This window comes from Macaca thibetana, chromosome 7, assembly GCF_024542745.1.
Source record: "Macaca thibetana thibetana isolate TM-01 chromosome 7, ASM2454274v1, whole genome shotgun sequence".
Classification (NCBI taxonomy): Eukaryota; Metazoa; Chordata; class Mammalia; order Primates; family Cercopithecidae; genus Macaca; species Macaca thibetana.
Window position 1 is genome coordinate 7,257,028 of NC_065584.1, and position 26,979 is coordinate 7,284,006.

Consider the following 26,979-nt stretch of genomic DNA (forward strand, 5'->3'; position numbering starts at 1 on the left):
AGGGACCACAAGGCTGTAGCTGGAAGGGCAGATGTAGCCAAGGTCCCGAGGTAGAAGGGGTCGGTGGGGGCTGGGAAGGGGGGCGAGGCAGGGCCTGGAGGACAGCAGGGCCACATGGCAGTGCCTTGAGGACAGTGGCAGATCCTCCTAAGTGCCAACTGCTCTTGAAATCTCAGCTTGTTCTGGGCTTCAGTATGTCCAATCAAAACACCTTCCCAGACTGTCTTTTTTTTTTAGATGGAGTTTCACTCTTTTCGCCCAGGCTGGAGTGCAATGGCACGATCTCAGCTCACTGCAACCTCCACCTCCCAGGTTCAAGCAATTCTCCTGCCTCAGCCTCCTGAGTAGCTGGGATTATAGGCGTAGCCACCACGCCCTGCTAATTTTTTGTATTTTTAGTAGAGATGGGGTTTCACCATGTTGGCCAGGCTGGTCTCGAACTCCTGATTTCAGGTGATCCGCCTGCCTTGGCCTCCTAAAGTGCTGAGATTACAGGCGTGAGCCACCGCGCCGGCCCCCAGACTGTCTTGCGGCCGGAGCTGGCCATATGTCTTGACAGCTTCTGAGAAAGCTGTGAAACAGGTAGAACACGCTGTGGCGCACCGCTTGACCTCTGATCTCTGACCTTGCTCTCTGCCTCCCGCTGAAAACGGGATAGGATGCCTGGAGCTGCAGTGGGAGAGACCACAGCCGTAAGCCACCGAGTCAGCCTGGCCTTGGAAGGCTGGTCACATCCCTCTCATTCAGTACACTGTTCCTGTCATTTGCAGCCAAATGCACCACCAGCCGCCATGCAGAACTGAGTTTATTTCATTGTGTCAGCAGCTGTGAGCAGGTTTTACCCAGGGAGTGACAAGATCCAATTTATGCTTTGGAGACCCCACAGGAGGTTAGGAGGCAATAAGAGGCAGGCCAGGGTGGGGCCAGAGGCCACGAGGGTGTCTGGGCCAAAGGACATCTTGAGGCCAGGAATGGGGCAGGGGAGTCCAATGGCAGGTAAGTGAGACCACGCTGGGGAGTAAACAGCAGAAGAAGCCCTTGGAGGTGTCGGGGGTGCACCCAAAGGAGGCGAAACTATGTGGCAGGAGCTAGAGTCTGAACTCCGCAGGGATCTGGAGTTTATGGCTCCTTCCTTTTTTTTTTTTTTTTTTTTTTTTTTTTTTTTTTTTTTTGAGACGGAGTCTCGCTGTGTCTCCCAGGCTGGAGTGCAGTGGCGTGATCTCGGCTCACTGCAAGCTCCGCCTCCCGGGTTCACGCCATTCTCCCGCCTCAGCCTCCCAAGTAGCTGAGACTACAGGCGCCCGCCACCACGCCCGGCTAGTTTTTTGTATTTTTAGTAGAGATGGGGTTTCACCATGTTAGCCAGGATAGTCTCGATCTCCTGACCTCGTGATCCACCCGCCTCGGCCTCCCAAAGTGCTGGGATTACAGGCTTGAGCCACCGCGCCCGGCCATGGCTCCTTCCTTGACCCCTTAAGGGAAAGGGCTACCAAACGGCACTGCCGAGGGATTTGTCTCTGGGATGGGAAAGAGGGAGGCTGAAAGCGTGGAAGGGCAGAAAGAAGGGGACAGGCCCCGTGAGGGCTGGTGCTCAGGTCCTTGGTGCAGAGTTCAGGCAAAGCAGTGGCATTTTGGAGAGTCCAAATCTGAGAAACTGTTTTTCCAATCTCAGAGCCCACACTGGGTTCGCACACAGACTTCCCCTTCCCTTTTCTTTTGATTCCTTTGGACATCAGGTGTCTGGAGTGAATGGAGCGTAAACCTCCTTGTGACCCTCTCATCACCAGCCTGAGCCTTTAGTGAGTCATTTCTCATAAAAAGCACCTGTGAGGCCACACTGACCCAGGACCTTCACCAGCCCTCCCTGTGCTGGGCAGGTTCTTGTGACTGTAGGGACGGCCTAGCCCTTTGCACACCCATCCCTTCATCCTCCCAACAGCCCTACAAGGTCGGTGCTGGCACTCCCGTTTTGCAGTGCAAGATACCAGTTGGGGAGGACCCCCGTCCAAGGCCACATGGCTAGCTGGTGCTGGAGCCAGTGCTGGGAGCCGGTCAGCCCATCCTTTGCCCTTCAGCAGGATCAGCTGGGGCCGGCAACCCTGGAGCAGCAGTGCAAGCACCAGAGGGGGCCTGGCCAGGGCCAGGGTCCAGGTCCCATGCTCCTGGGTCTCAGCTCCCTTGCTGCTTCTTGCTCACACACCCCTGACCTCATGGTACCCACCTACCCATGGAGAGGCAGACACATTGCTGGGTCCAGAGGCCACTTTCCAGGGAACTGGGAAAGGCTTGGTGGGGCCAGTGTCCACCTTGATCAGGGCACAACAGAGACAGGGCAGAGGCTGAGGGGAATGGGCCTGTGCTCCAGGGACTCCTTGCTCAGCCTCGCTCTCCTGCAACTTGACCTCCCCCAGGCTCGTGGGGAATGCCAGTCCCCCCCACCAGTGCCCCTCTGCAAGCAACACCCTCCCCAACCATGCTCTGCCAGGCCAGCTGACACCATGCCAACTGTAATGATGTCCCACAAAGTTTGGGCGAACGAATAAGTTCAGATTTGGCTTGAATGTCCTTGGGGATGGTGAGGACACAGGACAAAGAGCAGACACGGGAACATGGTGAGATCTGTTTGTTGTGGTGACAGTACTGGCCGGTGTCTTGTTTATCTCCCCAACCTCTACCTTAGCTCCATGAGAGCCAGGGGTGCAAAGTCAGCATGCTGAATGAATGAGTGAATGAATGCGTGAGGGCAGAGGCTGCTGAGTACAGGGCCAGGTTGGGTTTTGCCAGGCAATACAGAGACGGGCCAGGGAAGACAATGTACACTGTGAGGCCAGAACACGCTTGGGGGCAGAGGGTGAAGCGGTGATGGGCTGGAGAGGGGCTGGGGCGGCAGGAGTGGCTCCAGCATCTACAGGAAGGGTGATGGTAGGAGCCCCCGCCACGTCCGTGGTACGAGGAGAGAGGAAAAGCAGCCCCAGCTTGGAGGGCTCCAGAACGCCCCTTCGGGCCGGCACCCCAAGGCCCTGTCTCACCGCTTCCCGGGCCCGCCCCCTAATCCCAAGACGGCGCTCTCCCACCCCGTCCTCCAGGGGGCGCTGTTCCATCAGGATGGTGGGGGAGCGTGTCCCAGGGCCTTGTTCAGCGGGGGCCTCGTGGTATGTGGCCCCTCCCTCCTCGGGCGTCGCCGCCGCACCGCCCTGCCCCGCGTCCCTGGCGGCGGGAGTGTCCTCCGCCCGAGGCCTCGGGCAGGTCCGCGTCTCTCGGGCCCTGAATGTCCGCGCCGCCGTGGCGCTGAGCTAACTCCGCGCGGGGGACGCTCGTAAGCGGCGGCGGCTCGCGGGGACCCAACACTCAAAGCTTCTGGACAGCCCCCACCGCGCCTTGGGTCCCCGCGAGGTCCGGCCGCTTCGCGGTGCGCACGCGCAGCCCCTCCCCACAGCGGACGCGGCCCAGCCCCGGGGCCGACCGGCACAGCGCCCTCCTGCGGCCGGCGGCGGCAGCGCACCCTGCGGGCGGGGGCCCAGGCGCGGGTCTGAAGGCCCCCGGGGTCGCCCGCCGCCCGCCAGAGCAGCGTGGGGGACAGGCCATGGAGCACTGCAGGGTGGCAGGGAAGGGCTGGGGCAAAGGCGCGGCCCAAGAGCCCAGAAGGGTCTGGGGCGGGCGGGGCTGCCCGCGCTAAGTGCTGGCAAAGGCCAGGCGTGCAGGGGCTAGGGATGGCCACCAGCGACCGGGATATTCCTAAAGTCGGGTACAGACGCACGTGGCAGGCCAAGGCAAGGAGAAGCCATGCACACACCTGAGGAGCGTGCTGAGACCCCGTCCTGCCTCCTCTCCCTCCCTAGCCCGTATTTTTTATTTTTTTGAGACGGAGTCTCGCTCTGTCACCCACGCTGGAGTGCAGTGGCGCGATCTCGGCTCACTGCCATCTCCGCCTCCCGGGTTCACACCTTCTCCTGCCTCAGCCTCCCGAGTAGCTGGGACTATAGGCGCCCGCCACCACGTCCGGCTAATTTTTTGTATTTTTTGTAGGGAGAGGGTTTCACCGTGTTAGCCAGAATGGTCTCGATCTCCTGACCTCGTGATCCGCCCGCCTCGGCCTCACAAAGTGCTGGGATTACAGGCCTGAGCCACCGCGCCCGGCCTATTTTTTATTTTTTTGAGACCGAGTCTCACTCTGTTGCCCAGGCTGGAGTGCAGTGGCACGATCTCAGCTCGCGGCAATCTCCGTCTCCCTGGTTCAAGCGATGCCTCAGCCTCCCGAGTAGCTGGGATTAGAGGCATGTGCCACCACACCCAGCTAAATTTGTATTTTTGGTAGGAAGGGGTTTCTCCATGTTGGTCAGGCTGGTCTCAAACTCCCGACCTCAGGTGATCTGCCCGCCTCAGCCTCCAGAAGTGCTGGGATTACAGGCATGAGCCACAGCGCCTGGCCCCTAGCCCCTATTTATCACGGCCTTACCCTCCTTCCTCCAGATGTCATGCCAGTGCCAGTAGGGCAATGCCATTCCTGCCTAAAACAGGGTCTGGCACATAACTGCATTGATCGCATCAGTGCCCCTGGAGGTGGAGAGGTAAGCTTTGGAAACGAAAACTCCAAGAGGGAGGGGAGGGAAAGGACAAGAGGTGATCGATTAGGAAAGCCTGAAAAATGAGATAGAGCCAGGACTGGGCTCTGAGGGTGGGTGGGATTGGATTTTTCGGTAGGAAGTGGGGAACCGCTGCAGTTCAAATCAAGTGCTGAGAGACCCCGTTAGCAGAAAGGCCCAGTGTGGGGAGGTCAGCAAGGCCCGAGGGGAACGGCCGCAATGGCAGGCAGTCGGGGAGCCCTGAGGGCCCTTCCAAGGCCAGGAGGCACCACTGCGCCAGAACAGAAAGGGCCGCACACCAGGGAGGCCGATGCACTGCTCCATAAACAAGGGCCAGGGCTTTTTTGAAAGGGGACAGGAGGAGAATTCAGGCTAAGGAGCCAGTGGCAAGCAGAGTACCCTGGAAGCCAGGCAGGCTTGGGCTTTGGATTCTGGCTGCCTGGACTTTGCAAATAAATCTGAGCCTGTTCCTCTCTCACAACATGGTGATATTGCTAGCTAATTCATCAAAAGGTGGTTTGGAGGAGGGCACTGGATCCATCTGTATTCTCAACAAATGTTACCGGCTGCGCATGGTGGCTCACTGTAATCGCAGCTACTTGGGAGGCCAAGGCAGGAGGACCACTGGAGCCCAGGAATTCAAGGCTGCAGTGAGCTATGATTGTGCCACTGCACTCCGGACTAGATGATAGCAAGACCCTGTCTCTTACCAAGAAAAAAAAAAACAAAAAATTACAGCCAGGCAGAGACACTGGCAAGTATAAAGGAGCGATGCTGGTTTCATCTTTATCTAGGGGTTTCTAAAGAAAGCAATTCCAGGCCGGGCGCGGTGGCTCATGCCTGTAATCCCAGCACTTTGGGAGGCTGAGGCGGGTGGATTACGAGGTCAGAAGTTTGAGACCATCCTGGCCAACATTGTGAAACCCCCATCTCCACTAAAAATACAAAATTAGCCAGGCGAGGTGGCGCACACCTGTACACCTGTAATCCCAGCTACTCAGGAAGGAGGCTGAGGCAGGAGAACCGCTTGAACCCAGGAGACGGAAGTTGCAGTGAGCTGAGATCGTGCCCCTGCGCTCCAGCCTGGGAGGAAAAAAAAAAAAGCAATTTCAAAGCCTTAGTTCCTTCCCATGTAAAATCTACAGATTTTCCACCCAGGCTCTTGCTCAGCTCAGCCCTACCTAGGGCCTTCACTCAGCAGTTCTGGGCTTGCACAGGCCTGTGACTTGCCACCTCAGCAGCATTCTGTCAGCAGCCCCTTCTGTCACTAGCAAAAAGGGAGTCACATGTATCCAAGTAATAACTTCACGCCTCACTCTGAACCTTGCTCTGCAGAACATCAGACAGAACATCAGACACCAAGGCCCCAGCCGGGGGGAAGAAGCTCTGCTCTGCATTTTGCTTTTGGCTAAATCCTAAGTAGCTCTCAGTGTATTTGGTCAAGTTCTTGAGAGTTCATCCCTGTTAGCTCCAGAGCTTCCAGGGCTGACATGGGCTCACAGGTCTGGCTGCATGGGCATTTCACTGGGCTGTGCTTTCCGAACAGTAGGTGAGGCTCTCTTTAAAACACCCTCTGGCTCCTGAGCCCACCTTGGAGCTGAAAGGTTACAGAAGCATTGCTTGCTGGTGTGAGACCAAATCCTGGGAGTTCCCATTCCTGTGTGAGAAAGCAAGCCACAAGAACTGCCCCAGGCAGTTCAGGCAACTCTTAGACCAGGAGGGGTTCATGGCCTGGTTTCATGTGCAGTGAAACACTAAAGAAGTAGCTTAGAGGACTGAGGAACAAACAAGAACCACAGGCATTAAAAAGCTTAACATTATGCATTTATTATATTTTATAGAGCCATATTACACATGCTTGGTGCTTCAAACTGAGTTATCAATGTTTTTCTGGATGCAAAGCCATCTGATGCTGGATGCGGATGCCTTAAATACTATATTTCTGCATCTATGACCTATGAGCTAAGGAAAAACCAAGGACAATTCCAGAAATGGCAAAGAACACTTAAGAAAAAGATGTACATGAGACGAAATGCTAAGTCCTTGAGCCAGGGCCTACAGAAGTTACCAGAAAGCGAATAAAAACAGAATTTTTCTCACCACCTGTTGATAATATAGCCTCACATGTTGGGTATGGACATTGTAGAAAAAAGAGGTTACTCCGTTTGGTACTGATGCCTTTCTCCCCTCCATGATGTGTGTGGACATTAGGCGGCCCCCAGAGATAGCAGCAGATAGAACAGAGCATGGCAAACTGCCCCCTCAACACATCCCGGTAGTTTTTTACAGCGTCTGGGTGTCTCATGAAAAGTGGTCAATTTGATCGAACTTGCCACACCTGTGGAAAATCAGTGTGCTTCAGGTGAATGTGACGCTATCATACAGTCTCCTCTGACATCCAGAATGCTGGCGGGGAACATGGGGCTGGGTGCCTGCTCAGCCAGGACCAAGCTCTCCATGTGTCAACTCCCGCCTTACAGCACCCAGTTTGTGGGAGGTTTGCTTTGCCTGCTGACCTGATGCTAACGCTCAACTTAAAGGCTCCGTTCCAGATTTTATAAGGGGACTGGGTGATATGTGTCAAGTACCTGCTGCCCATACTTCCTATCAACCCTCAATACAGTCCCAGCTTAAAGATCCTCTCTGGCACCACACTGATCCCTCGGGCCTGGGGTGGATGCCAGGAAGCCTCTTGGCCACAAATCTGCCCTCTTGTGGGTTAGAGGCCAGCCCTCTCCTGCCTGACGTGACTTGTCTGAAAGGCCTGCACTTAAACCATCTTCAGGCAACCAGGGCATCTGAGCATAACCTGAGCAGTAACAACATAAATCAAGGGTCAGTAATATGGGGTGAATGAGACCTAGCCAGCCATCTAGTCAGATGCCGCCGTGCAGGTAAGTATGATTCTGAAGAAGGCGTAGGGTACCTTTTGTCCTGTAAAGTCAGAGAGCAGGCTAAGAAGTGCATGGCCAGAACCCCAAGAAAGTGCAGGTTGGGGTTTCGACTTCCTTCCCCACCACTTGGGTTAAAAGTTCGAGTAGAATGCACTTGCCAGGACCTGCTGGGCCTGAACTCTGAAGAAGTGCTGCAATCACATTACTGTCAGTGGATCCAAGACAAAGGGCCCGGAGCCAGACAGTTGCCCCCTACAGCCGAGGGTCCAAGGCAACCCCGTGACTCAGAGTTGGCTTCAGCAAGCCAGCAGAGCAGCTAGGAGGAAGCCTCATGGCATGGCTGTGGCATCAAGTAGGTGTCTGTGAGCAGCCTGGCTCTCACCAGTTTTCACCTCTGGTATCCTTACTCTTGCTGGGGATCCGATGTCAAGAAAATAGAAGAAACTTAAAGAATTAAAGATCAACAACATGAATGTCCCAAGCCAGGCTGATTTCCAGGTCACAGAAGTCAGAGACCCTGGAAGCAATCAACTCTCTCTGCCTCTAGTGGGGGTGGGAGGTGGGTAGAATTATCAGGTTTCCAATTCAAACACTTCTTTTAGGAGGTCAGGTTTTCCTGTGCCGCAAACATAAACTCTGGTCTGAGACCAATCTGGAGCACGTCTCCACAGTAAGTTTTGCAAGGCAGAGTGCAAACGGACGGGGGGCAGTTCTCCAATGTACGAACTCTCAAACACTGCTCAGGGAGGCTTCCCCCGACTGGAAGTGACTCTTATCTACTTGTGAAGACACGAACTTGAACTCTGCTTGGAAACATGGACAGGCATTGTGCACGCTATCCTGTGAAAGGGTCTTATTTAGCAAAATAAGTGACATTTAGAACTTTTACATGAAAACCAAAAAGAAAATTTAAAAATCCCGATTTTCCTCAAGTCCTCAGGCCTTGAAACTAGGCAAAGCACACAAACACCATATGTAACCAATAGCATGAGTTCAGGGTCATCTTGGAAAATAAATGTCACTCTGGGGTGACAGTTCTTTATACAAATAGTATGCTCCCCCTCTCAACCCCACTACCAAAAAGGGGGAAATAATAAGAAATTCAAAAATAGAAAACAACATCTTGTTAAGTGTAAACTTATCCTCTGGAGTTTTTATATTACATATGCTAGAAACATGCATTTATTTCTGCTCAGATGTACGAAAATATGTCTATCAGTATTACTTATAAATCAGATTAATCCTCAAGACAATGGACTTGCTGTTAGAACACCATTTCAAACCTTAGTAAATTACATCGTTAGCAAAGTTATAAATTCTAACCACAGGCAGAATGGGTTGAAGTTACACCCAATGAGAACTACCTCTACTCTTCATATTGTTGCTCATTTGTTAGTTTCCTATTGTTGCAAAGTCAGTGCTATGTTAACAAGGAACTTGTTTTCCTGGAACCCCAGATTAAACTCCTTACAGAAGTTAACTCTGCAGACTGAGAAGACATGTGAACAGAGAGAGTCAAGGGGAGTGATGACTACTTCAGAGACAGGAAAGGACGGAAGAGATGACCAAAGGCACCCCCAAGGGATCAAGGCACAGAGGAAGAGGGACTTCATCCACACAGGAGCCTGCCTTCTGCAGGCCATGGCATGGCTCTCGGGGCTGCCAGCGGGGCTCCCCATAACATAGGTATGCTCTGCGGTGGGCCCTTGGGCAAGGTCCTGAGGACAGTGCCAGGGCCAGGCTCCAGTGCAGCACAATGCTGGGCAAAGGACTCCTAACACAGCCATGCTGGGGCTACTCAACCCGACAGTGGGGAGGGAAGGTGTGGGTGCTCACAAAGCAGGCATCCATAGAAGCCCCTGCCCAGGTCGAAGTCAAAGAACTACACGTTCTCATCCGAGCCCTCGGCACTGAAGACCTCCACCATGGGCTGACCTCTCTCCTGACTGCCAGATACAGCAAAGCCTGGCTTACCCAGAAAACAGCTGGGGGCTTCTGCTTAACTGAGTTCCAAACTACCCAAGGGCTAACAGATTCTGGATAATTTTTTAAAGGGTCTCAAGTTAAATGTTTCATTCATGATTCACAAAAGGCACTTCAAAATTCCAGAGCCACAGGGTCACTGTTATTGGGTCTCCAGCCCTCCTGTACGGGACCGATGGAGAAGCTCTAAGACATCGGGCTATGTGTTTCACCTGATGGGGTCCCTGGCCGTTTGTAAATAAACCTCGGATATTAGCTAGTTTGTCATTTATCTTGTAGTCAAGCATACACAAAACAGAAAGACACAGTATGTTTGCACTTTGAATAAATGAGATTTTGCTGTATCATGGCAGTTTATAAAATATTCTCAAGTCTGTTATTTGACCGTAAGATCCAACATTGTAATTGTACATTTAAGAGGTTACAATGTGAGAGGTACTCATTGAGCACAATTTTTCTAATAATCTAATCACCTTGCTGATTTGCACCCAGTGTCCATTTAGAAACATGAAATTACGCTACTGGTACTCAATTGCCACATTGCTAGTATTTAATAAGGACTCCACTAGACGGAGGAACAAGGGCTCTCAAACCAAATAACCAGTGACCACAAGCATTTCCTGTCAGACAAGCCAAGGCCCTGCTGGAGCTGCCTCTGAAGGCAGCAGGGTGGACAGGCCTGGTCTTCCCTCTGTGTGCCCCACTGCCAGGTGGCACCTTACCTTGCACAGGCGCTCAGGCTGCACAGTGGATGCTTCACTCACACTTGCCGGGGGCTAAAATCACAGCCTATGACCAACCTGGCCTGGGGTGTTCTGAGGTAGTTCCTGAACTCGGGATGCCTGTTACCTACTCTCCTTCGGATGTCAGGACATGTAGGAAGTATTAAAATATCCATGCATCGCTTTCATCAATAATCACTGTAATTGAGTGCAAAATAAAGGAAACTTGAGTTGCTTTATTTAGCTTCCAATTTCTGGGAGGCTCAAGAATTATAAGTATTCTGGACAACAAAAGAAAATAAGACTGTGCTTACAGATCTTGTTCTGCCATATTCTTGCTTTAGGATTGCTATTTTATTGTTGCCCTTTCTGTTACATGGGATGTACACATCAGGTGTTAAAAGGTACAATACATTCTACAACTGAGCACCACTTTCTGTAACTGAACAGGCAAAGAAATTACACTGAACATCAGCATCTGGCAGTATTTTTTGGAAAAAAAAAGTGACTAAAATGGGTTTAAATTGATTAACACTATTAAATCACATCTAATATTTGATACTACATGATTCAATACAGCTATACGATACAATTATACAAAATGTGTTAACATCAAAGAATACAACCAAAATTAAGATAGCAAACAAAACCTATATAACTTTTTTTTTTTTTTACAGGAAAATACTTTTGAAGTATGCATGTAACTGCCCATTCTTTTAAAGAAAATCTACTGCAAGCAAAGTTATCAACCTCCAGAAAAATCACACATAGCATTACTAAGCATATCCCCAAAAAAGTGTACAATATGCACACTTGGAAAATACAAAATTAAAAAAATTGTAAGCAACAGGTGAGCTTCATATTTATAAGAATGTGAAAAGAAGTCCCATTTTTAGCACTGTTGTATAAAGAATTGTCTTTTGATGCGAAGTTCATGAATTGTCCTCCTGTTGGGACCACACTTTACAAAAACACTGTGTTTTTGAAACGAGATTACAGAGCAAGATAGAGCATCTTAGCAATGTCATCTTAGTAAAGTTTTTTTTTTTTTAAATTTTTACTACTTTATCAAAACATGTCCCTTAGGTGTGTAGGATTCATTTTTAAAATTCTTCCTAGAAATAATATACAAAGGAGGCATATTTATTCCCAATCACACTTCTGGAAGATGCTTCCCGTGGTCGAGAAGGGTCTTCTCTCTTCTTTTCACTGGTTGTTTTTGGCCTTAGCATGTGTTAAGATGTGAGATTTCAGGTTAGTTGACTGAGCAAACTTCTTATTACAACCATCGAAGGGGCACACATAGGGCCTGTCTCCGGTATGGATTCGCACATGTGTGCGCAAATTGAAGTCCAGTGAAAAGCGTTTCCCACAGCCTTCGAACGTGCACTGTCGAGGAAAGACCAGAGATCAACCCACTCAGCAACTCTGACCAGACCCTGGGAGTCAGTAGCTCACTGCTTTGCTAGAGAACAGCCTATGTATTTTACCAAACCCTTTTCATTCCTGCCCGGGGTGAACTTTGTAGATATATTCTAGAATCAGCAGGCAGGTTGGACAACCCCGAAAACCCAAGGATAGCCCTCATGAACTGTTTAAAACACTTGGCAAAATGGCAACTCTTCCTAAATGCAGGCTAGAGTGCTAGTGCTGCTGTAAACATCTGCAACGGTAAAGTACAAATGATTAAGGGTTCTGGTGTCAGTTGTCAAAAAGAACCATGTTAGATTTACTAACTGCACTGCTAGTTCTTTCACTTATTTATGGGCTAAAAACAAGACAAAATATTACCTATACTTACACTCATACAACAAAATTTTAGAAACTTTATCAATTAGTAATTATACTATTAACTACCAAAAATAAATTACTTCAATCCTGTAATGAATGAAGTAGAAATTGAGTTTTAGGTATGGTCCTGATCAATCCTGTTCTCCTCCTGCCATAAAGTATACTCCATCAACACCAATACATTCCATACCCAGGACCACAGAGGTTATAGACAAGGAAGTCCAGATCCCCAGCAACCCTTCCAAGAGACTCCCCAGGAGTTTTGTTTCTCACTAAGGAGTAATAAGACCCCGAGTCTCTGGGCTGGCACCTCCTGCCTCATCACCACACCACCCTACACTTGCAGTGTTCAGACAGGCAAGGCAGTGTGGGGAAGAGAGGGAACTGGCTCTACCTGAAAGGGCTTCTCTCCAGTATGAACCAGTTGGTGTCGTTTTAGTTTTGAACTCTCAACAAAGGCTTTGCCACATTCTGCACAGACGTGGACTCTGGGACCGTGGGTGTGCAGATGTTTTCTCATGGCCGAGTTATCCCTGAACATCTTTGTGCAGCCCTTAAAACAGAGAAAGCAGCTTAGAGGTTCACATTGCAAACTGTTAGAAAGGATTCAACCATTTAACAGCCTTTACTGACATACTAAAACAAAACCACCCCCCAACCTCCCATTTTAATTTTACTTAGTATTACGGTAGAACATTAATATCATTTAAGACAAAAAACAGACAGCTGAAAAAGTCATCATTTAATGCAAACCCTAGTTTTACAGATGAGGAAACTGAGGCTTAGAGATGTCTTTAAGTAGACTTGCCCAAGGTCACACTACTAGTAGTAGCCAAACTGGGAATAGAACCCAACACCCTGGCTTCCAGCTATACCACAGCCGCCTCACCCGACTATGTCCCCCAAAATGAAGTAACAAAAGCACTGCTAAGCAAATGGAGTTAAAATGACGGTAGTCCACCACTACCTTTGGTGGCCCCATATTCTGTGCTGCAACAATGGACTGTCATTCTCCATCGCCTACTGTTCCCTCTTCTCTCTTTGCCTCTTTCCCCTTCTTGACAGAGAAAGAAGCAAGAGGGTCTCCAAGGAATGGCAACTACAGAAGAAATTTATTTTGTGAGACACTAGGAAAAGGAAGAAGCAGGCAAACTGATACCAGTGCAGGGCGGGAAAGGCAGATGGATGTGTGGCACTCGAGAAGCATGTCCTTAACAATTTCTTCTGCAGTTGTTGCCCAGTAATGGAGTGAATGGGGAAATGGTAAGACAGCATGACAGAAGGACAGCACAAGTCACTAGACAGCTCACAGGCAGAAGAGAGAGGGAAGCCACAGTTTTTATGCCTTGACCCTTAGAGGTTGAATTTCCATTTAGAAAATGGAAATTTAAAAAATTTAACTGGTACACAATGTATACATGCATTGAAACATCACATGGTACCCCATAAATATGTACAAGTATTGTCCATTATAAAGAAAACTTTAAGAAGTATACAGAGAAGCTAAAGGGATGGCAGGCACTTCTGGCCTAACTGTTTTCAAATGCTTGTTATTTTGGCCCCGATGGAGATAGGTTTACATTGCAAATCGCCACATGAAGAACGCTGACAAACAACAGGAGGGACTTGCTAGTCACAGTCATTACAGGGATGAGACCGTGAGACTAATGTAGGCTGCTCCAATTGTTCATTTTTACATTCTTTCTTCCACTCAATCTCTCCTACTTTGTTCTCTGTACCTATGTGATACTTGATTTTTCTGTTAGTCTTATATCCAATTAAGTTTGAAAACAGCCCCCAACAAATACCTCAAAAGTACTTTTCAGGTTATCCTTTTATTTTAAAGACTAACTACATTTGAAAACAATTAAGTGCCTCTCTAGTAACACAAAATTATTATTAAGTCTTTATTTGGCTTAATTTAGCAACATCCAAAATAATTTCCAAATTTCAGTTACAAGCCTACATTCCCATAAAGGTCAATGGGTGAGACACAACCCAGGATCTTAAGACTGACTTGTTAATATAATCCAAAAAGAAATGAAACACTAACAGTAGAGTCAACACAGTAATCAAGCATCAGCTCCCTGCAGTCATCCCATTTAACAGTATTTAAGTGGGCTTTACTAAATAACAAAACTTCATCTCTTGGATTTAGAAACCAAAGATTCTAATTCCTTGCTTCATTTAAATTATCAAAAGCAGAAACAAAAGTGCAAATTTCTTATAAACTCTCTAAAACTTCATCAACAGTTTAATTAACACTCTCCCCCTAGCATTACTTACTTTATGAGGGCAAGCTATTGTTCTTGGAGCATCATCTTCTTTAATTTTTCTTGGCTTCATTCTTATCAAAAGAAAAAGAGAGACAGACAGATTTGTAGGAGCGGGTAGACTCAACTGGCATAAATCATATAGTCCCTAAAATGCTTTCCTTATAGGCACCCAAACTAAAATGATACACTTCCATGAAGGAGAAAGAATGAGACAACTCGCATTCACTAAGTACCAAAGACTGTGAAGCACTCTTCCCATCTTACAGATAAGGATGCTGAGGCTCAGAAACATCGAGTTGCTGCCTACATTCTCATAGCTAATAAGCTGGTGTAGCTTAGAATGGCACTATGATCTGTGTGATTCACATACCTGTTCTTAACTCCAAACACTTTTAAAAAACACAAAAAATCAACTCAGACAATCACAGACGAATCTCCTCATGAGAGGCAAGGGAAGATATCCAAAAGCAGCTGCTGCAATGATGAAGTGCCTTATGAAAAAGGAGCTGTAAACACAGGAGTGTCCTAAAATATCCATCTCTACACAAAATGGGTCCAATTAGTACTGACACAAATGATCTTTAAAATGTATCATTTTAAAGGGTACAAAAGAGTCCTTTTAAATCAAGATTTATAGACATTAAATATCAAATATCTCTGGAAGGACACACAACCAACCATTAGCACCAGTTACTTTGGGGAAAGAGTTCCTAGGGCCTGGTGGACAGATGGGAACACCACATCCTCTCATACTGTTACCCTGCTTCTGGATGGGGGCTTGGAAGTTCTCGTTTGTATCAAGTGTCCTGGTAATGTGGTAACCGTCTGGCAGAGCCCTATGTGAAATTACTATCCAGAGAGCCTCCTGGTTTGGTAACTTACCTACCTGCTTTTGCCACTGAATCAAGCTTTGGCCTTTTGTCAAAACTTTCTCTCCAAATATTCCCTATAGATCTGTTTGTGGTAGAAGGGTGAGAAATTAAGGGTTCCTAAAAAAACTGGAAAATAAATCTCGGAAACAGATTTTCTTTTTGTCCCTAGTTTTACCCATCTCACACCCCTCCATGATGGTTCATATTTAATGAGTACTAATCAGCCGGGTGTGGTGGCTCACGCCTATAATCCCAGCACTTTGGGAGGCCACAGTGGGAGAACTGCTTGAGTCCACGAGTTCAAGACCAGCCTAGGAAACACAGTAAGACTCTCTCTACAAAAAATAAAAAAATTAAGCCTGGGCAACATGGACAAAACCCTGTCTCTATCAAAAACAAATGAACAAACAAACCAACAAAAAAACAAAGTCAGCCAGGCATAGTGATGTGTGTCGATAGTCCCAACCACTTGGGAGGCTACAGGCAGGAAGATCTCTTGAGCCCAGAAGGTCACGGCTGCAGTAAACCATGACTGTGCCATTGCATTCCAGCCTAGGTGACAGAACGAGACTCTGTCTTGGATTTAAAATAGCCAAGTGTGGTGGCAGATGCCTGTAATCCCAGCTACTCAGGAAGCTGAGGGAGGAGAATTGCTTAAGCCAGGGAGGTGGAGGTTGTAATGAGCCGAGATCGTGCCATTGCACTCCAGCCTAGGCGGCAAGAATGAAATGCGGTCTCAAAAAAAAACAAGAACAAAAACAAAACCTATAAAAAACTAGCTGGGGGCCACTATTTTGAGTGAAGTAACTCAGGAATGGAAAATCAAATGGGGTATGTTCTCACTTATAAGTGGGAGCTAAGCTATGAGGATACAAAGACATACAGAGTGATATAATGGACTTTGCGGACTGAGTGGGGAAAGAATGGTGTGGGATAAAAGACTACATACTGGATACAGTGTACACTGCTCTGGTGAGGGGTGCACTCAAATCTCAGAATTCACCAATATAGAATTCACCCATGTAACCAAAAACCACTTATATGCCAAAAGCTATTGACATTTTTTAAAAAGTCAAAGTTGGAGGAAAAAAAAAAAAAAGCCCACTTAAGTGAATCCTTAAAAGCAAGAGCTAATTTACTACCACTCTTTTGTTACCAAAAAAAAAAAAAAAAAAACTCCTTAAAAAAAATTAATTCTGTGATCTTTTAAGTTTGTGAAGGCCCTAACAATGTCCTTCTTCACTTACAATCTGGGAAAAGGATTACCTGATCTGTAACCTGAACACATGAAATCATTGGTTAAACTTTCCATGCCCTGGAGGAGTATGTGAGGAACAACAGATCTGGTAACTATCACTTATCTCCATGGAGTTGGTTCAAGACTGTACATATTTGCTATTTTAAATTCTACGAGAACATTTTCAATTCAGTGTCCCCCCCTATCCCAACCCTGTAGATATTTGTCCTTTCTTGTAAATGGATTATAGATTGAGCATCCTTGAACATCCAAAATCCAAAATCTGAAACTATCTGAGTGCTAACATGACATACTCATGTGATGGGGTCACAGTCAAAACTTTGTTTCATGTACAAAATTATTTAAAATATTGTATAACAGCCTGGGCAACAAAGCAACACCCTGTCTCTAAAAAAATAAAAAGTTAGCCAGACGTGGTGGCATATGCCTACAGTTCCAGCTACTTGGGAGGCTGAAGAGGTAGAATCCTTTCAGCCCAGGAATTTGAGGCTGCAATCCAACTTCGGTGACAGAACAAGACCCTGTTTCAAAAAAATAAAATAAAAGTATAGAATTGCCTTCAGGCTATGTGTATAAGGTGTAATGAAACATAAATTAAGTTCAAATTTCGTGTTTAAACCTGAGTCCTAGCCCTAAGATAACTCATTATGCATATGCAAAACCCCAAAATCCAAAGTGTTACTGTTCCTAAGCATTTTGGATAAAGGATGCTCAACCTGTAACACCAGTGAGCAAGTATTTCATAAGTGCCTGTTGTAAACAGGACTCTGAACTAGCCTTTCTTATCCTTAAATACAAATAAATCCTGGAGTTTTGGTCTGAGTTCACAAAATCAGGTAGGACAAAATTTGGTGCCACTGTGCCACCTTGAGGTTACATCAGTTTGGAAAACAACAGTGATTGATATGCAAGGTTTCTATTCCACTCAAATATTATTTTTTTATTACTGATTGATTGACTGAGACGGAGTCTCGCTCTGTCGCCCAGGCTGGAGTGCAATGGGGCGACCTCGACTCACTGCAAGCTCTCCCTCCCGGGTTCACGTCATTCTCCTGCCTCAGCCTCCCGAGTAGCTGGGACAACAGGTGCCCGCCACCACAACTGGCTAATTTTTTGTATTTTTTGTAGAGACAAGGTTTTACCGTGTTAGCCAGGATGGTCTTGATCTCCTAACCTTGTGATCTGCCCGCCTTGGCCTCCCAAAGTGCTAGGATTACAGGCATGAGCCACTGCTGCCCGGCCTTTTTTTTTTTTTTTTTTTAAGTTTCAATCTTCCCAATTAAGAGTATTTATTCTTTGAAAATTTTTTTTTTTTTTTTTTTTAAGTTTCAATCTTCCCAATTAAGAGTATTTATTCTTTGAAAATTTTTGTTTTGTTTTTGTAGAGATCTGGTTTTGCTATGTTGCCCAGGCTAGTCTCAAACTCCTGAGCTCAAGCAATCCACCCGCCTAGGACTCCATGGAAACATTCTGTGTTGACTGTGAAGATGGCTACGTGACTGTGTTTGTCCAAATTCACAGAATAGTACATACATACCTAAAAGGGAATAGACTTTACCATATGCAAATTAAATCTTAGTAAATATGGCTTAGTAAGGGTCCTCTCCCATACATTTTCTTTTTCTTTTTTTTTTTTTTTTTTTGAGACGGAGTCTCGCTCTGTCACCCAGGCTGGAGTGCGGTGGCCGGATCTCAGCTCACTGCAAGCTCCGCCTCCCGGGTTCACGCCATTCTCCTGCCTCAGCCTCCCGAGTAGCTGGGACTACAGGCGCCCGCCACCTCGCCCGGCTAGTTTTCTGTATTTTTTAGTAGAGACGGGGTTTCACCGTGTTAGCCAGGATGGTCTCGATCTCCTGACCTCGTGATCCGCCCGTCTCGGCCTCCCAAAGTGCTGGGATTACAGGCGTGAGCCACGGCGCCCGGCCTCCCATACATTTTCTTTTTCTTTTTTTTTGAGATGGAGTTTCACTCTTTCGCTCAGGCTGGAGTGAAGTGGTGCGATCTTGGCTCACTGCAACCTCTGCTTCCTAGGTTCAAGCAATTCTCCTGCCTCAGCCTCCTGAGTAGCTGGAATTACAGGCGTGTGCCACCATGCCTGGCCTTTTTTTTTTTTTTTGTATTTTTAGTAGAGATGGGGTTTCACCATGTTGGCCAGGCTGGTCTGGAACTCTTGACCTCAGGTGATCCACCCACCTCGGCCTCCCAAAGTGCTAGGATTACAGGTGTGAGCCATGGCACCCGGTCCCCCATACATTTTCCTAGAGTTATTCTTAGTAACTTCATTTTTTTTTTTTTTTTTTTTTTTTTTTGAGACGGAGTCTCGCTCTGTCGCCCAGGCTGGAGTGCAGTGGCGCGATCTCGGCTCACTGCAAGCTCCGCCTCCCGGGTTCACGCCATTCTCCTGCCTCAGCCTCCCGAGTAGCTGGGACTACAGGCGCCCACAACCGCGCCCGGCTAATTTTTTGTATTTTTAGTAGAGACGGGGTTTCACCGTGGTCTCGATCTCCTGACCTTGTGATCCGCCCGCCTCGGCCTCCCAAAGTGCTGGGATTACAGGCGTGAGCCACCGCGCCCGGCAGTAACTTCATTTTTTAAAAGATATTTTATCATGGAAATTTTCAAATATGCCCCCAAAGTAAAGAGAAAGTCTCAGGTACCATTTACCCAACTCTTCGTTTGTTATTATAAGTGGTATTATTTTTTCTTAAAATGTCATTTTCAAAATGTGTGCTAGTATTTAGAAATATATTTAATTTTAGAATAAGAGTTTAAAATGCATTTGGACAAATACCCTTGGATTTAAGGAGTAAGTGGAAGGTTTAAATGCAGCTACTCTTAAGCTCCTTCGCAAATCATCCTCCTTCACACAGAGTGGCAAATGCAGCAGTATACGTTGGTACTTTTTACATTTTATTTGAATGCCAACAATGAAAAAGGTCATTTTCCAAAAATACACTTAGGTTAAAACAGTGTTTCATTTTACAAGTAAAGAGTAAAAATCATATACTACCACTGAGAACACCTTCTCACCCTCCTCAACTATTCAGAAGTAACTAAGATTTAAATCTTCCATTCACCAGCTGAGCACTCTTGAACCCAGAGAGTCCTTTTGAACCCGGAGACAATGATGACAACAGCATAGACATTATGAATGAGGCAGTATGGGATGTGTGACTTCGAGCTGACTTCTACTAGCTTCATGACCTTGAGCAAACTGTAACTTCTCAGCCTCGGTTTCTTTTTCTGTAAAAAGGTATAATGCTACCTACTTAAGAGATGTATGTTAAGCACTTGGGAAATGATAGCTCTTGTTACCATTGGCTATGTGTTAAATGGGTCTAGCTAAAAATGAGTTCACTCTTAACCACCCTTTGATAAAGGGCTGAGAAAGTGGAGAAAGCATGGCACTAGGAGGAACACACCCCTCAATGCAGTACCTGTTACATGGAGGAGTCAGGCACCCAACGACTCAAGTTTCCTGTCAAATAAAGAGAGAGAATACACTCCTAATGACATGATTGCCCGATGTATAATAGCTCATTCTGGCATATGTGGGAAGAACGTTGTAAAGATTGGACTTCAGAACCCAAACTTCTGGCACAGTATCAGCAGAGCACTATGTAAACCGAAGTTCTAACCAACAGATCTGCAAATATCCCAGAAAGGGAGATGAAACATTTTTGGAGCAGTGACTCTTTAATGCAAATAAGCCTCTTCCATACAAAACAAGGTTAGCTGACTTCCAGACCAGAACCATCCTCTCTGATGTGTGCTGTTGGTACAGAAGTTTCTGTGTAATACGGCTGCCATTTGCAAGCATGATTCACCTCCCTTCTTTGTGAAAAGGTAATATTGCCTTAGATAAAGTTTGTTCAATGAATTATCTCTTAAATATTAATATTCATGTGATGATATTGAAGAGTCTTGAGGTATTTTCATTTCCATTATCACATTTCATCTATACGTTAATACTGTGAAAGTCTCAGGGTAAGCAGTGAACGACAACAAAAAAACCCAGTTTGGGACTGGCCTAACCATTCTATTTTAATCTTTCTAGACCAAAGGTTTTCAAAGGTCTAACTTTATTTAGTGAAATACATACAAAGGTGGTCACTTTACAGGAAACAGAACTCACTGGACCCCACTCACTGACCACCTTTCGAAATATTTACTGAACAGACATTTCGGGAAAAAAAGTCATCCACAGCCTGTCCACCTTCCCAATGTCAGATTTTCCAATTAAAGTCATTACTGCTTATATTTTGCCCACGTGCATATGTAACTGATTTACTAGGCAGTCTAGGTTGAGTGTGGCATGAGCCTGAAATACTCTTTGGACAGTTTCAAGTCCAGTCCAGCACCCCATCACCCCAGTGCACAGAGGAGACAGAAAAGCAGCTTACATTCTACCTTAAGCCAACAGCTGCGGCTCTAATGCCACTTTGTGAGTGCAGGAGGCGAAGACTGGAGGCCACCAGGACAAGTTCTATGGGCCATAATTAGCGAAGATGTGGTCTGGTCCCCAAGAGGTTAAAACTCTTGGTGCCTCTGTATCTTCTGCTTTCAGAGTCCCCAGCATCAATTCCTGAGCCTCCAGAAAATCCCACTCAACTGTTACACACATCCTCAAAATGTGAAGATCTAACAAAAGAGGGCACCTAGGTGCAAACAGTTCTCACCAACACGACTGTGCAAATACAGAGATTTGTTTAGATGAACATAAGCTTCAAGAGCTACTATGTAGAGGCCGGGTGCAGTGGTTCATGCCTGTAATCCCAGCACTTTGGGAGGCCAAGGTGGGTGGATCACGAGGTCAAGAGATAGAGATCATCCTGGCCAACATGGTGAAACCCTGTCTCTACTAAAAATACAAAAATTAGTCGGGCGTGGTGGTGTGCGCCTATTAGTCCTAGCTATTTGGGAGGCTGAGGCAGGAGAATAGTTTGAATCCAGGAGGTAGAGAGGTTGCAGTGAGCCGAGATTGTACCACTTGCACTCCAGCCTGGCGACAGAGCAAGACTCCATTTCAAAAAAAAAAAAAAAAAAAGAGCTACTATGTAGAATATGGATGAGAGGGAGCCCAACCCTTGACCCACCTCACAGGGCCCAAACTCTGTAACTTTACTTTTTTTTTTTTTTTTTTGAGACAGAGTCTCGCTCTGTAGCCCAGGCTGGAGTGCAGTGGCCGGATCTCAGCTCACTGCAAGCTCCGCCTCCCGGGTTTACACCATTCTCCTGCCTCAGCCTCCCGAGTAGCTGGGACTACAGGCACCCGCCACCTCGCCCGGCTAGTTTTTTTTTTTTTTGTATTTCTTAGTAGAGACGGGGTTTCACCGTGTTAGCCAGGATGGTCTCGATCTCCTGACCTCATGATCCGCCCGTCTCGGCCTCCCAAAGTGCTGGGATTACAGGCTTGAGCCACCGCGCCCGGCCTGTAACTTTACTTTTTACACTGTCAAGACGAGCAAGATTACATTCTCTTCTATACAAAAATGAAATCTTTTAACAGGTTAATAAAAGAAATGCTATTTACATTCATATTGTGATTATGCAAACATTAAAACAGTGTGCTAGGATCACACTTAATGCTCTACAAGTACAACATAGGAGCTGCAAGGAGAGAATCTTCCCAGAGTCAGGTCAAAGGAGCTCTCTCTTTCAATACTGTCAAAATTAGGCCCTATTTTTTAGGCTATGGCTTTCTTTGCCCTACCCCTTCACCCCTTTTCATGGAGTTTCCAATTGCCTTTTCTTTTTCAGAAGACCCTTTTCCATACCACCAAGCTTCTTACTCACTCTACCCACTACTGAATGAAACTGACTTTTCCTTAAGAAATTCTTGGCCGGGCGCGGTGGCTCAAGCCTGTAATCCCAGCACTTTGGGAGGCCGAGACGGGCGGATCACGAGGTCAGGAGATCGAGACCATCCTGGCTAACACGGTGAAACCCCGTCTCTACTAAAAAATACAAAAAATTAGCCGGGCGAGGTGGCGGGTGCCTGTAGTCCCAGCTACTCGGGAGGCTGAGGCAGGAGAATGGTGTAAACCCGGGAGGCGGAGCTTGCAGTGAGCTGAGATTCGGCCACTGTACTCCAGCCTGGACCACAAAGCGAGACTCCGTCTCAAAAAAAAAAAAAAAAAAAAAAAAAAAAAAAAGAAATTCTTACAGCCAGCCAACTTTCTATTCTAAATGGAATACATTTTCTAGCCTGCTGCACAGCTGTCCTCTTGGTTGTTGTGCACTAGGAAATCTTCCTTCTGATGTTCATCCTCATTTCGCTATATTGTATCTTCAACTTGCCTCCTCAGAAAGGGTACATGCAACATAAATCCTTGGGTCTCTAAAATTGTCATCTCTTGTTCTTGTATGTGACTTGATAGCTTTGCTGGATCAAGAACTCTATGATGTTTACAGTAATTTTTCCTCTCAAAGCATTGTTTTATTGCCTCTAATTATCCTCTGCTACTGAAGAAAAGTCTCATTCAGGTCTATTATTCTTTCCAGTCGATGGCCTATCTCACTGAAACTTTTAGGTTCTTCAGTGTTGGTGTTTTGGATGGCTAGCTGGTACCCGGGTGCCAGTCTCTGTGGGTGGTCCCCTTCTTAAGGAGTTGGTCTAAGGTAGCCATGTTACCTTCCCCACAGTAACATGTGTCCCTGGATTTTCTGTTCAGAAGACTGGGGACAAACTTTTAGATCAGCTGCTCCAATGCTCCAAGGAGGGTAAGCAGTGCCAAGGGTCGCCAACACCTAACAGCCTTACTGCTCACCACACATAGACTCCTTCTCTCTTCAAAACCTTTCCCTCAGCCTCTGCCCTCCACTGCAGCTCCTTCACAATGTATAACCGAAAGGTTTTATTCCCCTCTCTAGTACCTCCTGAGTCTCCTTCTACTTGTCTGAATGATGCTTTTACTCTGCCACTGGGCTCTCTTACCCTCTGACATGGTTTCACTGTGTCCTCACCCAAATCTCAACTTGAATTCTATCTCCCAGGATTCCCACATGTTGTAGGTGGGACCCGGGGCGAGGTAACTGAATCATGGGGACCAGTCTTTCCCATACTATTCTCATGATAGTTAAGTCTCACAAGATGAGATGGGTTTATCAGGGGTTTCCACTTTTGCTTCTTCCTCATTTTTCTCTTGCCACCACCATGTAAGAAATGCCTTTCGCCTCCTGCCAAGATTCTGAGGCCTCCCCAGCCATGTGGACAGAGGAGAATCACAATTGTAATTTAAAGCTTCAAAAGGCCAGGTGTGGTGGCTCACACCTATAATCCCAGCCCTTTGGGAAGCCGAGGCAGATGGATCACGAGGTTAGGAGTTCAAGACCAGCCTGGCCAAGATGGCGAAACCTCATCTCTACTAAAAATACAAAAATTAGCCGGGTGTGGTGGCGGCGCCTGTAATCCCAGCTACTTTGGAGGCTGAGGCACGAGATCACTTGAACCTGGGTGGCAGAGGTTGCAGTGAGCCGAGATCATACCACTGGCACTCCAGCCTGGGTGACAAGAGTGAGACTCCATCTCAAAAAAAAAAAGCTTCAGTGGTTCTCGTTTGGGGCTCAGAGTAGTCAGTATTTGGTTTGAGATGCTGTTAATAATAAAACATCCATGTTGGACTTGAGGTGGTTTTCAGGAAGTAAGCTGGGGCTAGAGTCATCTAATGAGCAGTGGCTAAAAGCACGAAAATGTTAAGCATGCTCTTACTCCTACCCCACGTGCCCCACCAAGCACACAGTCAATCTGTTTCTAAATCTTTTCCATTATCTTTTGTAGTTTCTTTCCTTCCTTCCTTCCCTCTCCCTCTCTCTTTTTTTTTTTTTGGAAGGAGTTTCACCCTTGTTGCCCAGGCTGGAGTGCGATGGCGTGGTTAAAAAAGAAAAAAAACAGAACACATGGCAACATTAAACACTGGCGTAATACTTGACTCAACCTGTCCAAAAACTTCACAGTTGACTAAGAACCCTACAGATTCCATTTTTGTTACTTTTCTTGGGGAAAGGGCAGTTAATATTTACATAACTGTATCTGAAATATGAATGTCAATAAAAGCTGGAATGTCATTAACAAAAGGATAGAGCCTTCACTGTTTTAAGTCATGATAAACTAGAAATAATGCATATATTATAAATTATAGCTATAGTTTCACTGGAAAGAATAAAGGGTTGAGAACCCCCATGTATCAAATCACAATGGAATTCTTAATGCCCATTTGACAAGTGGGGAAAGGAGCTCCAGGTGGCAGGAATTGCCCACCTTGTTTTCGGCAGGGCCAAGAGGGAAGCCAGGACACTGAAGGGTCTCCACCTCTACTACTCTGCTCTCAAAAGAAAAAAAAAATGCAACTCACTCTGTTCTTAGAATGTGCAAGATTGGCCGGGCGCGGTGGCTCACGCCTGTAATCCCAGCACTTTGGGAGGCCGAGGCGGGCGGATCACAAGGTCAGGAGATCGAGACCACGGTGAAACCCCGTCTCTACTAAAAATACAAAAAATTAGCCGGGCGCGGTTGTGGGCGCCTGTAGTCCCAGCTACTCGGGAGGCTGAGGCAGGAGAATGGCGTGAACCCCGGAGGCGGAGCTTGCAGTGAGCCGAGATCGCGCCACTGCACTCCAGCCTGGGCAACAGAGCGAGACTCCGTCTCAAAAAAAAAAAAAAATAAATAAATAAATAAAAATAAATAAATAAATAAAGATTTACTTAAAAAAAAAAAAAAAAAAAAGAATGTGCAAGATCAAAAGGATTTTTCTTCTTGATCCTGCCCTTGCCGAAATTTCCTGAGCTATTCCAGGTTCCATTCAACCTCAGGTATGGAAAGGCATTAGGCTTTCTGCTCCAGAGTTTATTTTATTAGTTCATTTAATTTAAACGTTTACATCTTTGTGGGTATTTTCAGCTCCTTGTACAAACTGCCAAATAGTACTAGAAAGTAATACAAAAAGTAGGCTTCTATAAGAACCCAACCCACTTTAGGCAAAACAAACACACCCAACCAATGGGTTCAGAGTGTCTCCACTGCTCGCCACGTCCCAGTCATAAATAACTTCATCTCCTGTCATGCCAGCTTAAATTAGCATACCAGGAGCTTAACTGATGATAAGACAAATACAAATTTATGAAATCCTTTCCAGTGGTCAGCTGGATGAATCTAGTACAGACCCAGGTCTCCAGTAGCATAGACCAATACAACACACCCAAATTTAAAATGTGTACTACGGGCTGGGCACAGTGGCTCACGCCTGTATCCTAGCACTCTAGGAGGTGGAAGCAGGCGGATTACTTGAGACCAGGAGTTCGAGACCAGACTGGCCAACAGGATGAAACCCTGTCTCTACTAAACATAAAAATTGGCTGGGCGTGGCGGCACACACCCATAATCCCAGCTACTTGGGAGGCTGAGGCAGGAGAATCGCTTGAACCAGGGAGGTAGAGGTTGCAGTGAGCTGAAATTGCACCATTGCACTCCAGCCTGGGCAAGAGAGCAAGACTCTTGCCTCAAAAATATAAAAAATAAGCCGGGCGCGGTGGCTCACGCCTGTAATCCCAGCACTTTGGGAGGCCAAGGCAGGTGGATCACGAGGTCAGGAGATCAAGACCATCCTGGCGAATACAGTGAAACCCTGTCTCTAGTAAAAATACAAAAAAATTAGCCAGGTGTGGTGGCGGGCGCCTGTAGTCCCAGGTTCTCGGGACGCTGAGGCAGGAGAATGGCGTGAACCCAGGAGGCGGCGGAGTTTGCAGTGAGCCAAGATGGCGCCCACCGCACTCCAGCCTGGGAGACATAGCGAGACTCCGTCTCCAAAAATAAATAAGTAAATTAATAAATAAATAAAAAATAAAATGTGTACAAAGAAGCCACAAGGCAGTGTGGAAGATATCCATTCCAAAACAAATTACGGGCAATTTTATTTACTCACATGCAATGCCTATAAATAAAGGGTATTTGCTTCATCTTACTGCAAGGATCTAAAATGCTGCCACTTACATTAATAGCATAGCTACTACTAAAACTAAAACTGACTGTTAGAATTGCTTGAACCTGGGAGGCAGAGGTTTCAGTGAGCCGAGATCGCATCAATGCACTCCAGCCTGGGTGACAGAGGGAGGCTCCATCTCAAAAAAACAGAAACAAAAAACAAACAAACAAAAAAACCCAAAACGGACTGCTTTTGTTTTCAGGAATTGCCCTAGAGAAAGAATACAAACCACCATTTTGACTTAGGCACAGGAAAACATAGCTGTCAAGACTCAAGCACTTTCTATAATTAAAAGAAAGCAAAGTTCTTATAACTTACCTAGCAAATTCTGCCAGTTGTTTGGGATCTGAGAGGTCAATGCCAGGTATTCCTCCAGGAGGAAGTTTCTTTCCTGTCATATATTCTGAATAATCAGGAGGTGAGTTCTCGCCAATGATCTGTTCTTCAACCACAGTCTCATGGTCAATATCTTTTTTTTCATCTGAAACACATCATGAGATTGATTATCTTTAGCTGAGTAAATAGATTTTAAAAACTACAAAAACTGCTTTCACCAGTAACTTCTTAAATGGGTGATTTATAGCCACCAGCTCAATTGTTTTCTTTTTCTTTTTCTTCTT

General features: G+C 46.5%; 1 protein-coding gene and 1 long non-coding RNA gene across 2 annotated transcripts in view; one reads left to right on the forward strand and one right to left on the reverse strand.

Moving 5' to 3' along the window:
* The first annotated feature begins 2,090 nt into the window (after positions 1–2,090).
* LOC126958458 (uncharacterized) lies at positions 2,091–11,003 on the forward strand. The gene is made up of 2 exons (XR_007727197.1): positions 2,091–2,612; positions 8,935–11,003. It is a non-coding gene; the product is annotated as an uncharacterized LOC126958458 (long non-coding RNA).
* YY1 (YY1 transcription factor) overlaps positions 6,386–26,979 on the reverse strand; it is a 45,550-nt gene continuing 24,956 nt past the window's right edge. Inside the window, exons 2-5 of the mRNA XM_050796759.1 lie at positions 26,678–26,840; positions 14,260–14,320; positions 12,368–12,526; positions 6,386–11,571 (exon numbers count right to left, since the gene is read on the reverse strand). Coding sequence (XP_050652716.1) covers positions 11,389–11,571; positions 12,368–12,526; positions 14,260–14,320; positions 26,678–26,840 — 566 coding nt within the window. The 3' untranslated portion in view covers positions 6,386–11,388. The remainder of the gene's footprint in view (positions 11,572–12,367; positions 12,527–14,259; positions 14,321–26,677; positions 26,841–26,979) is intronic.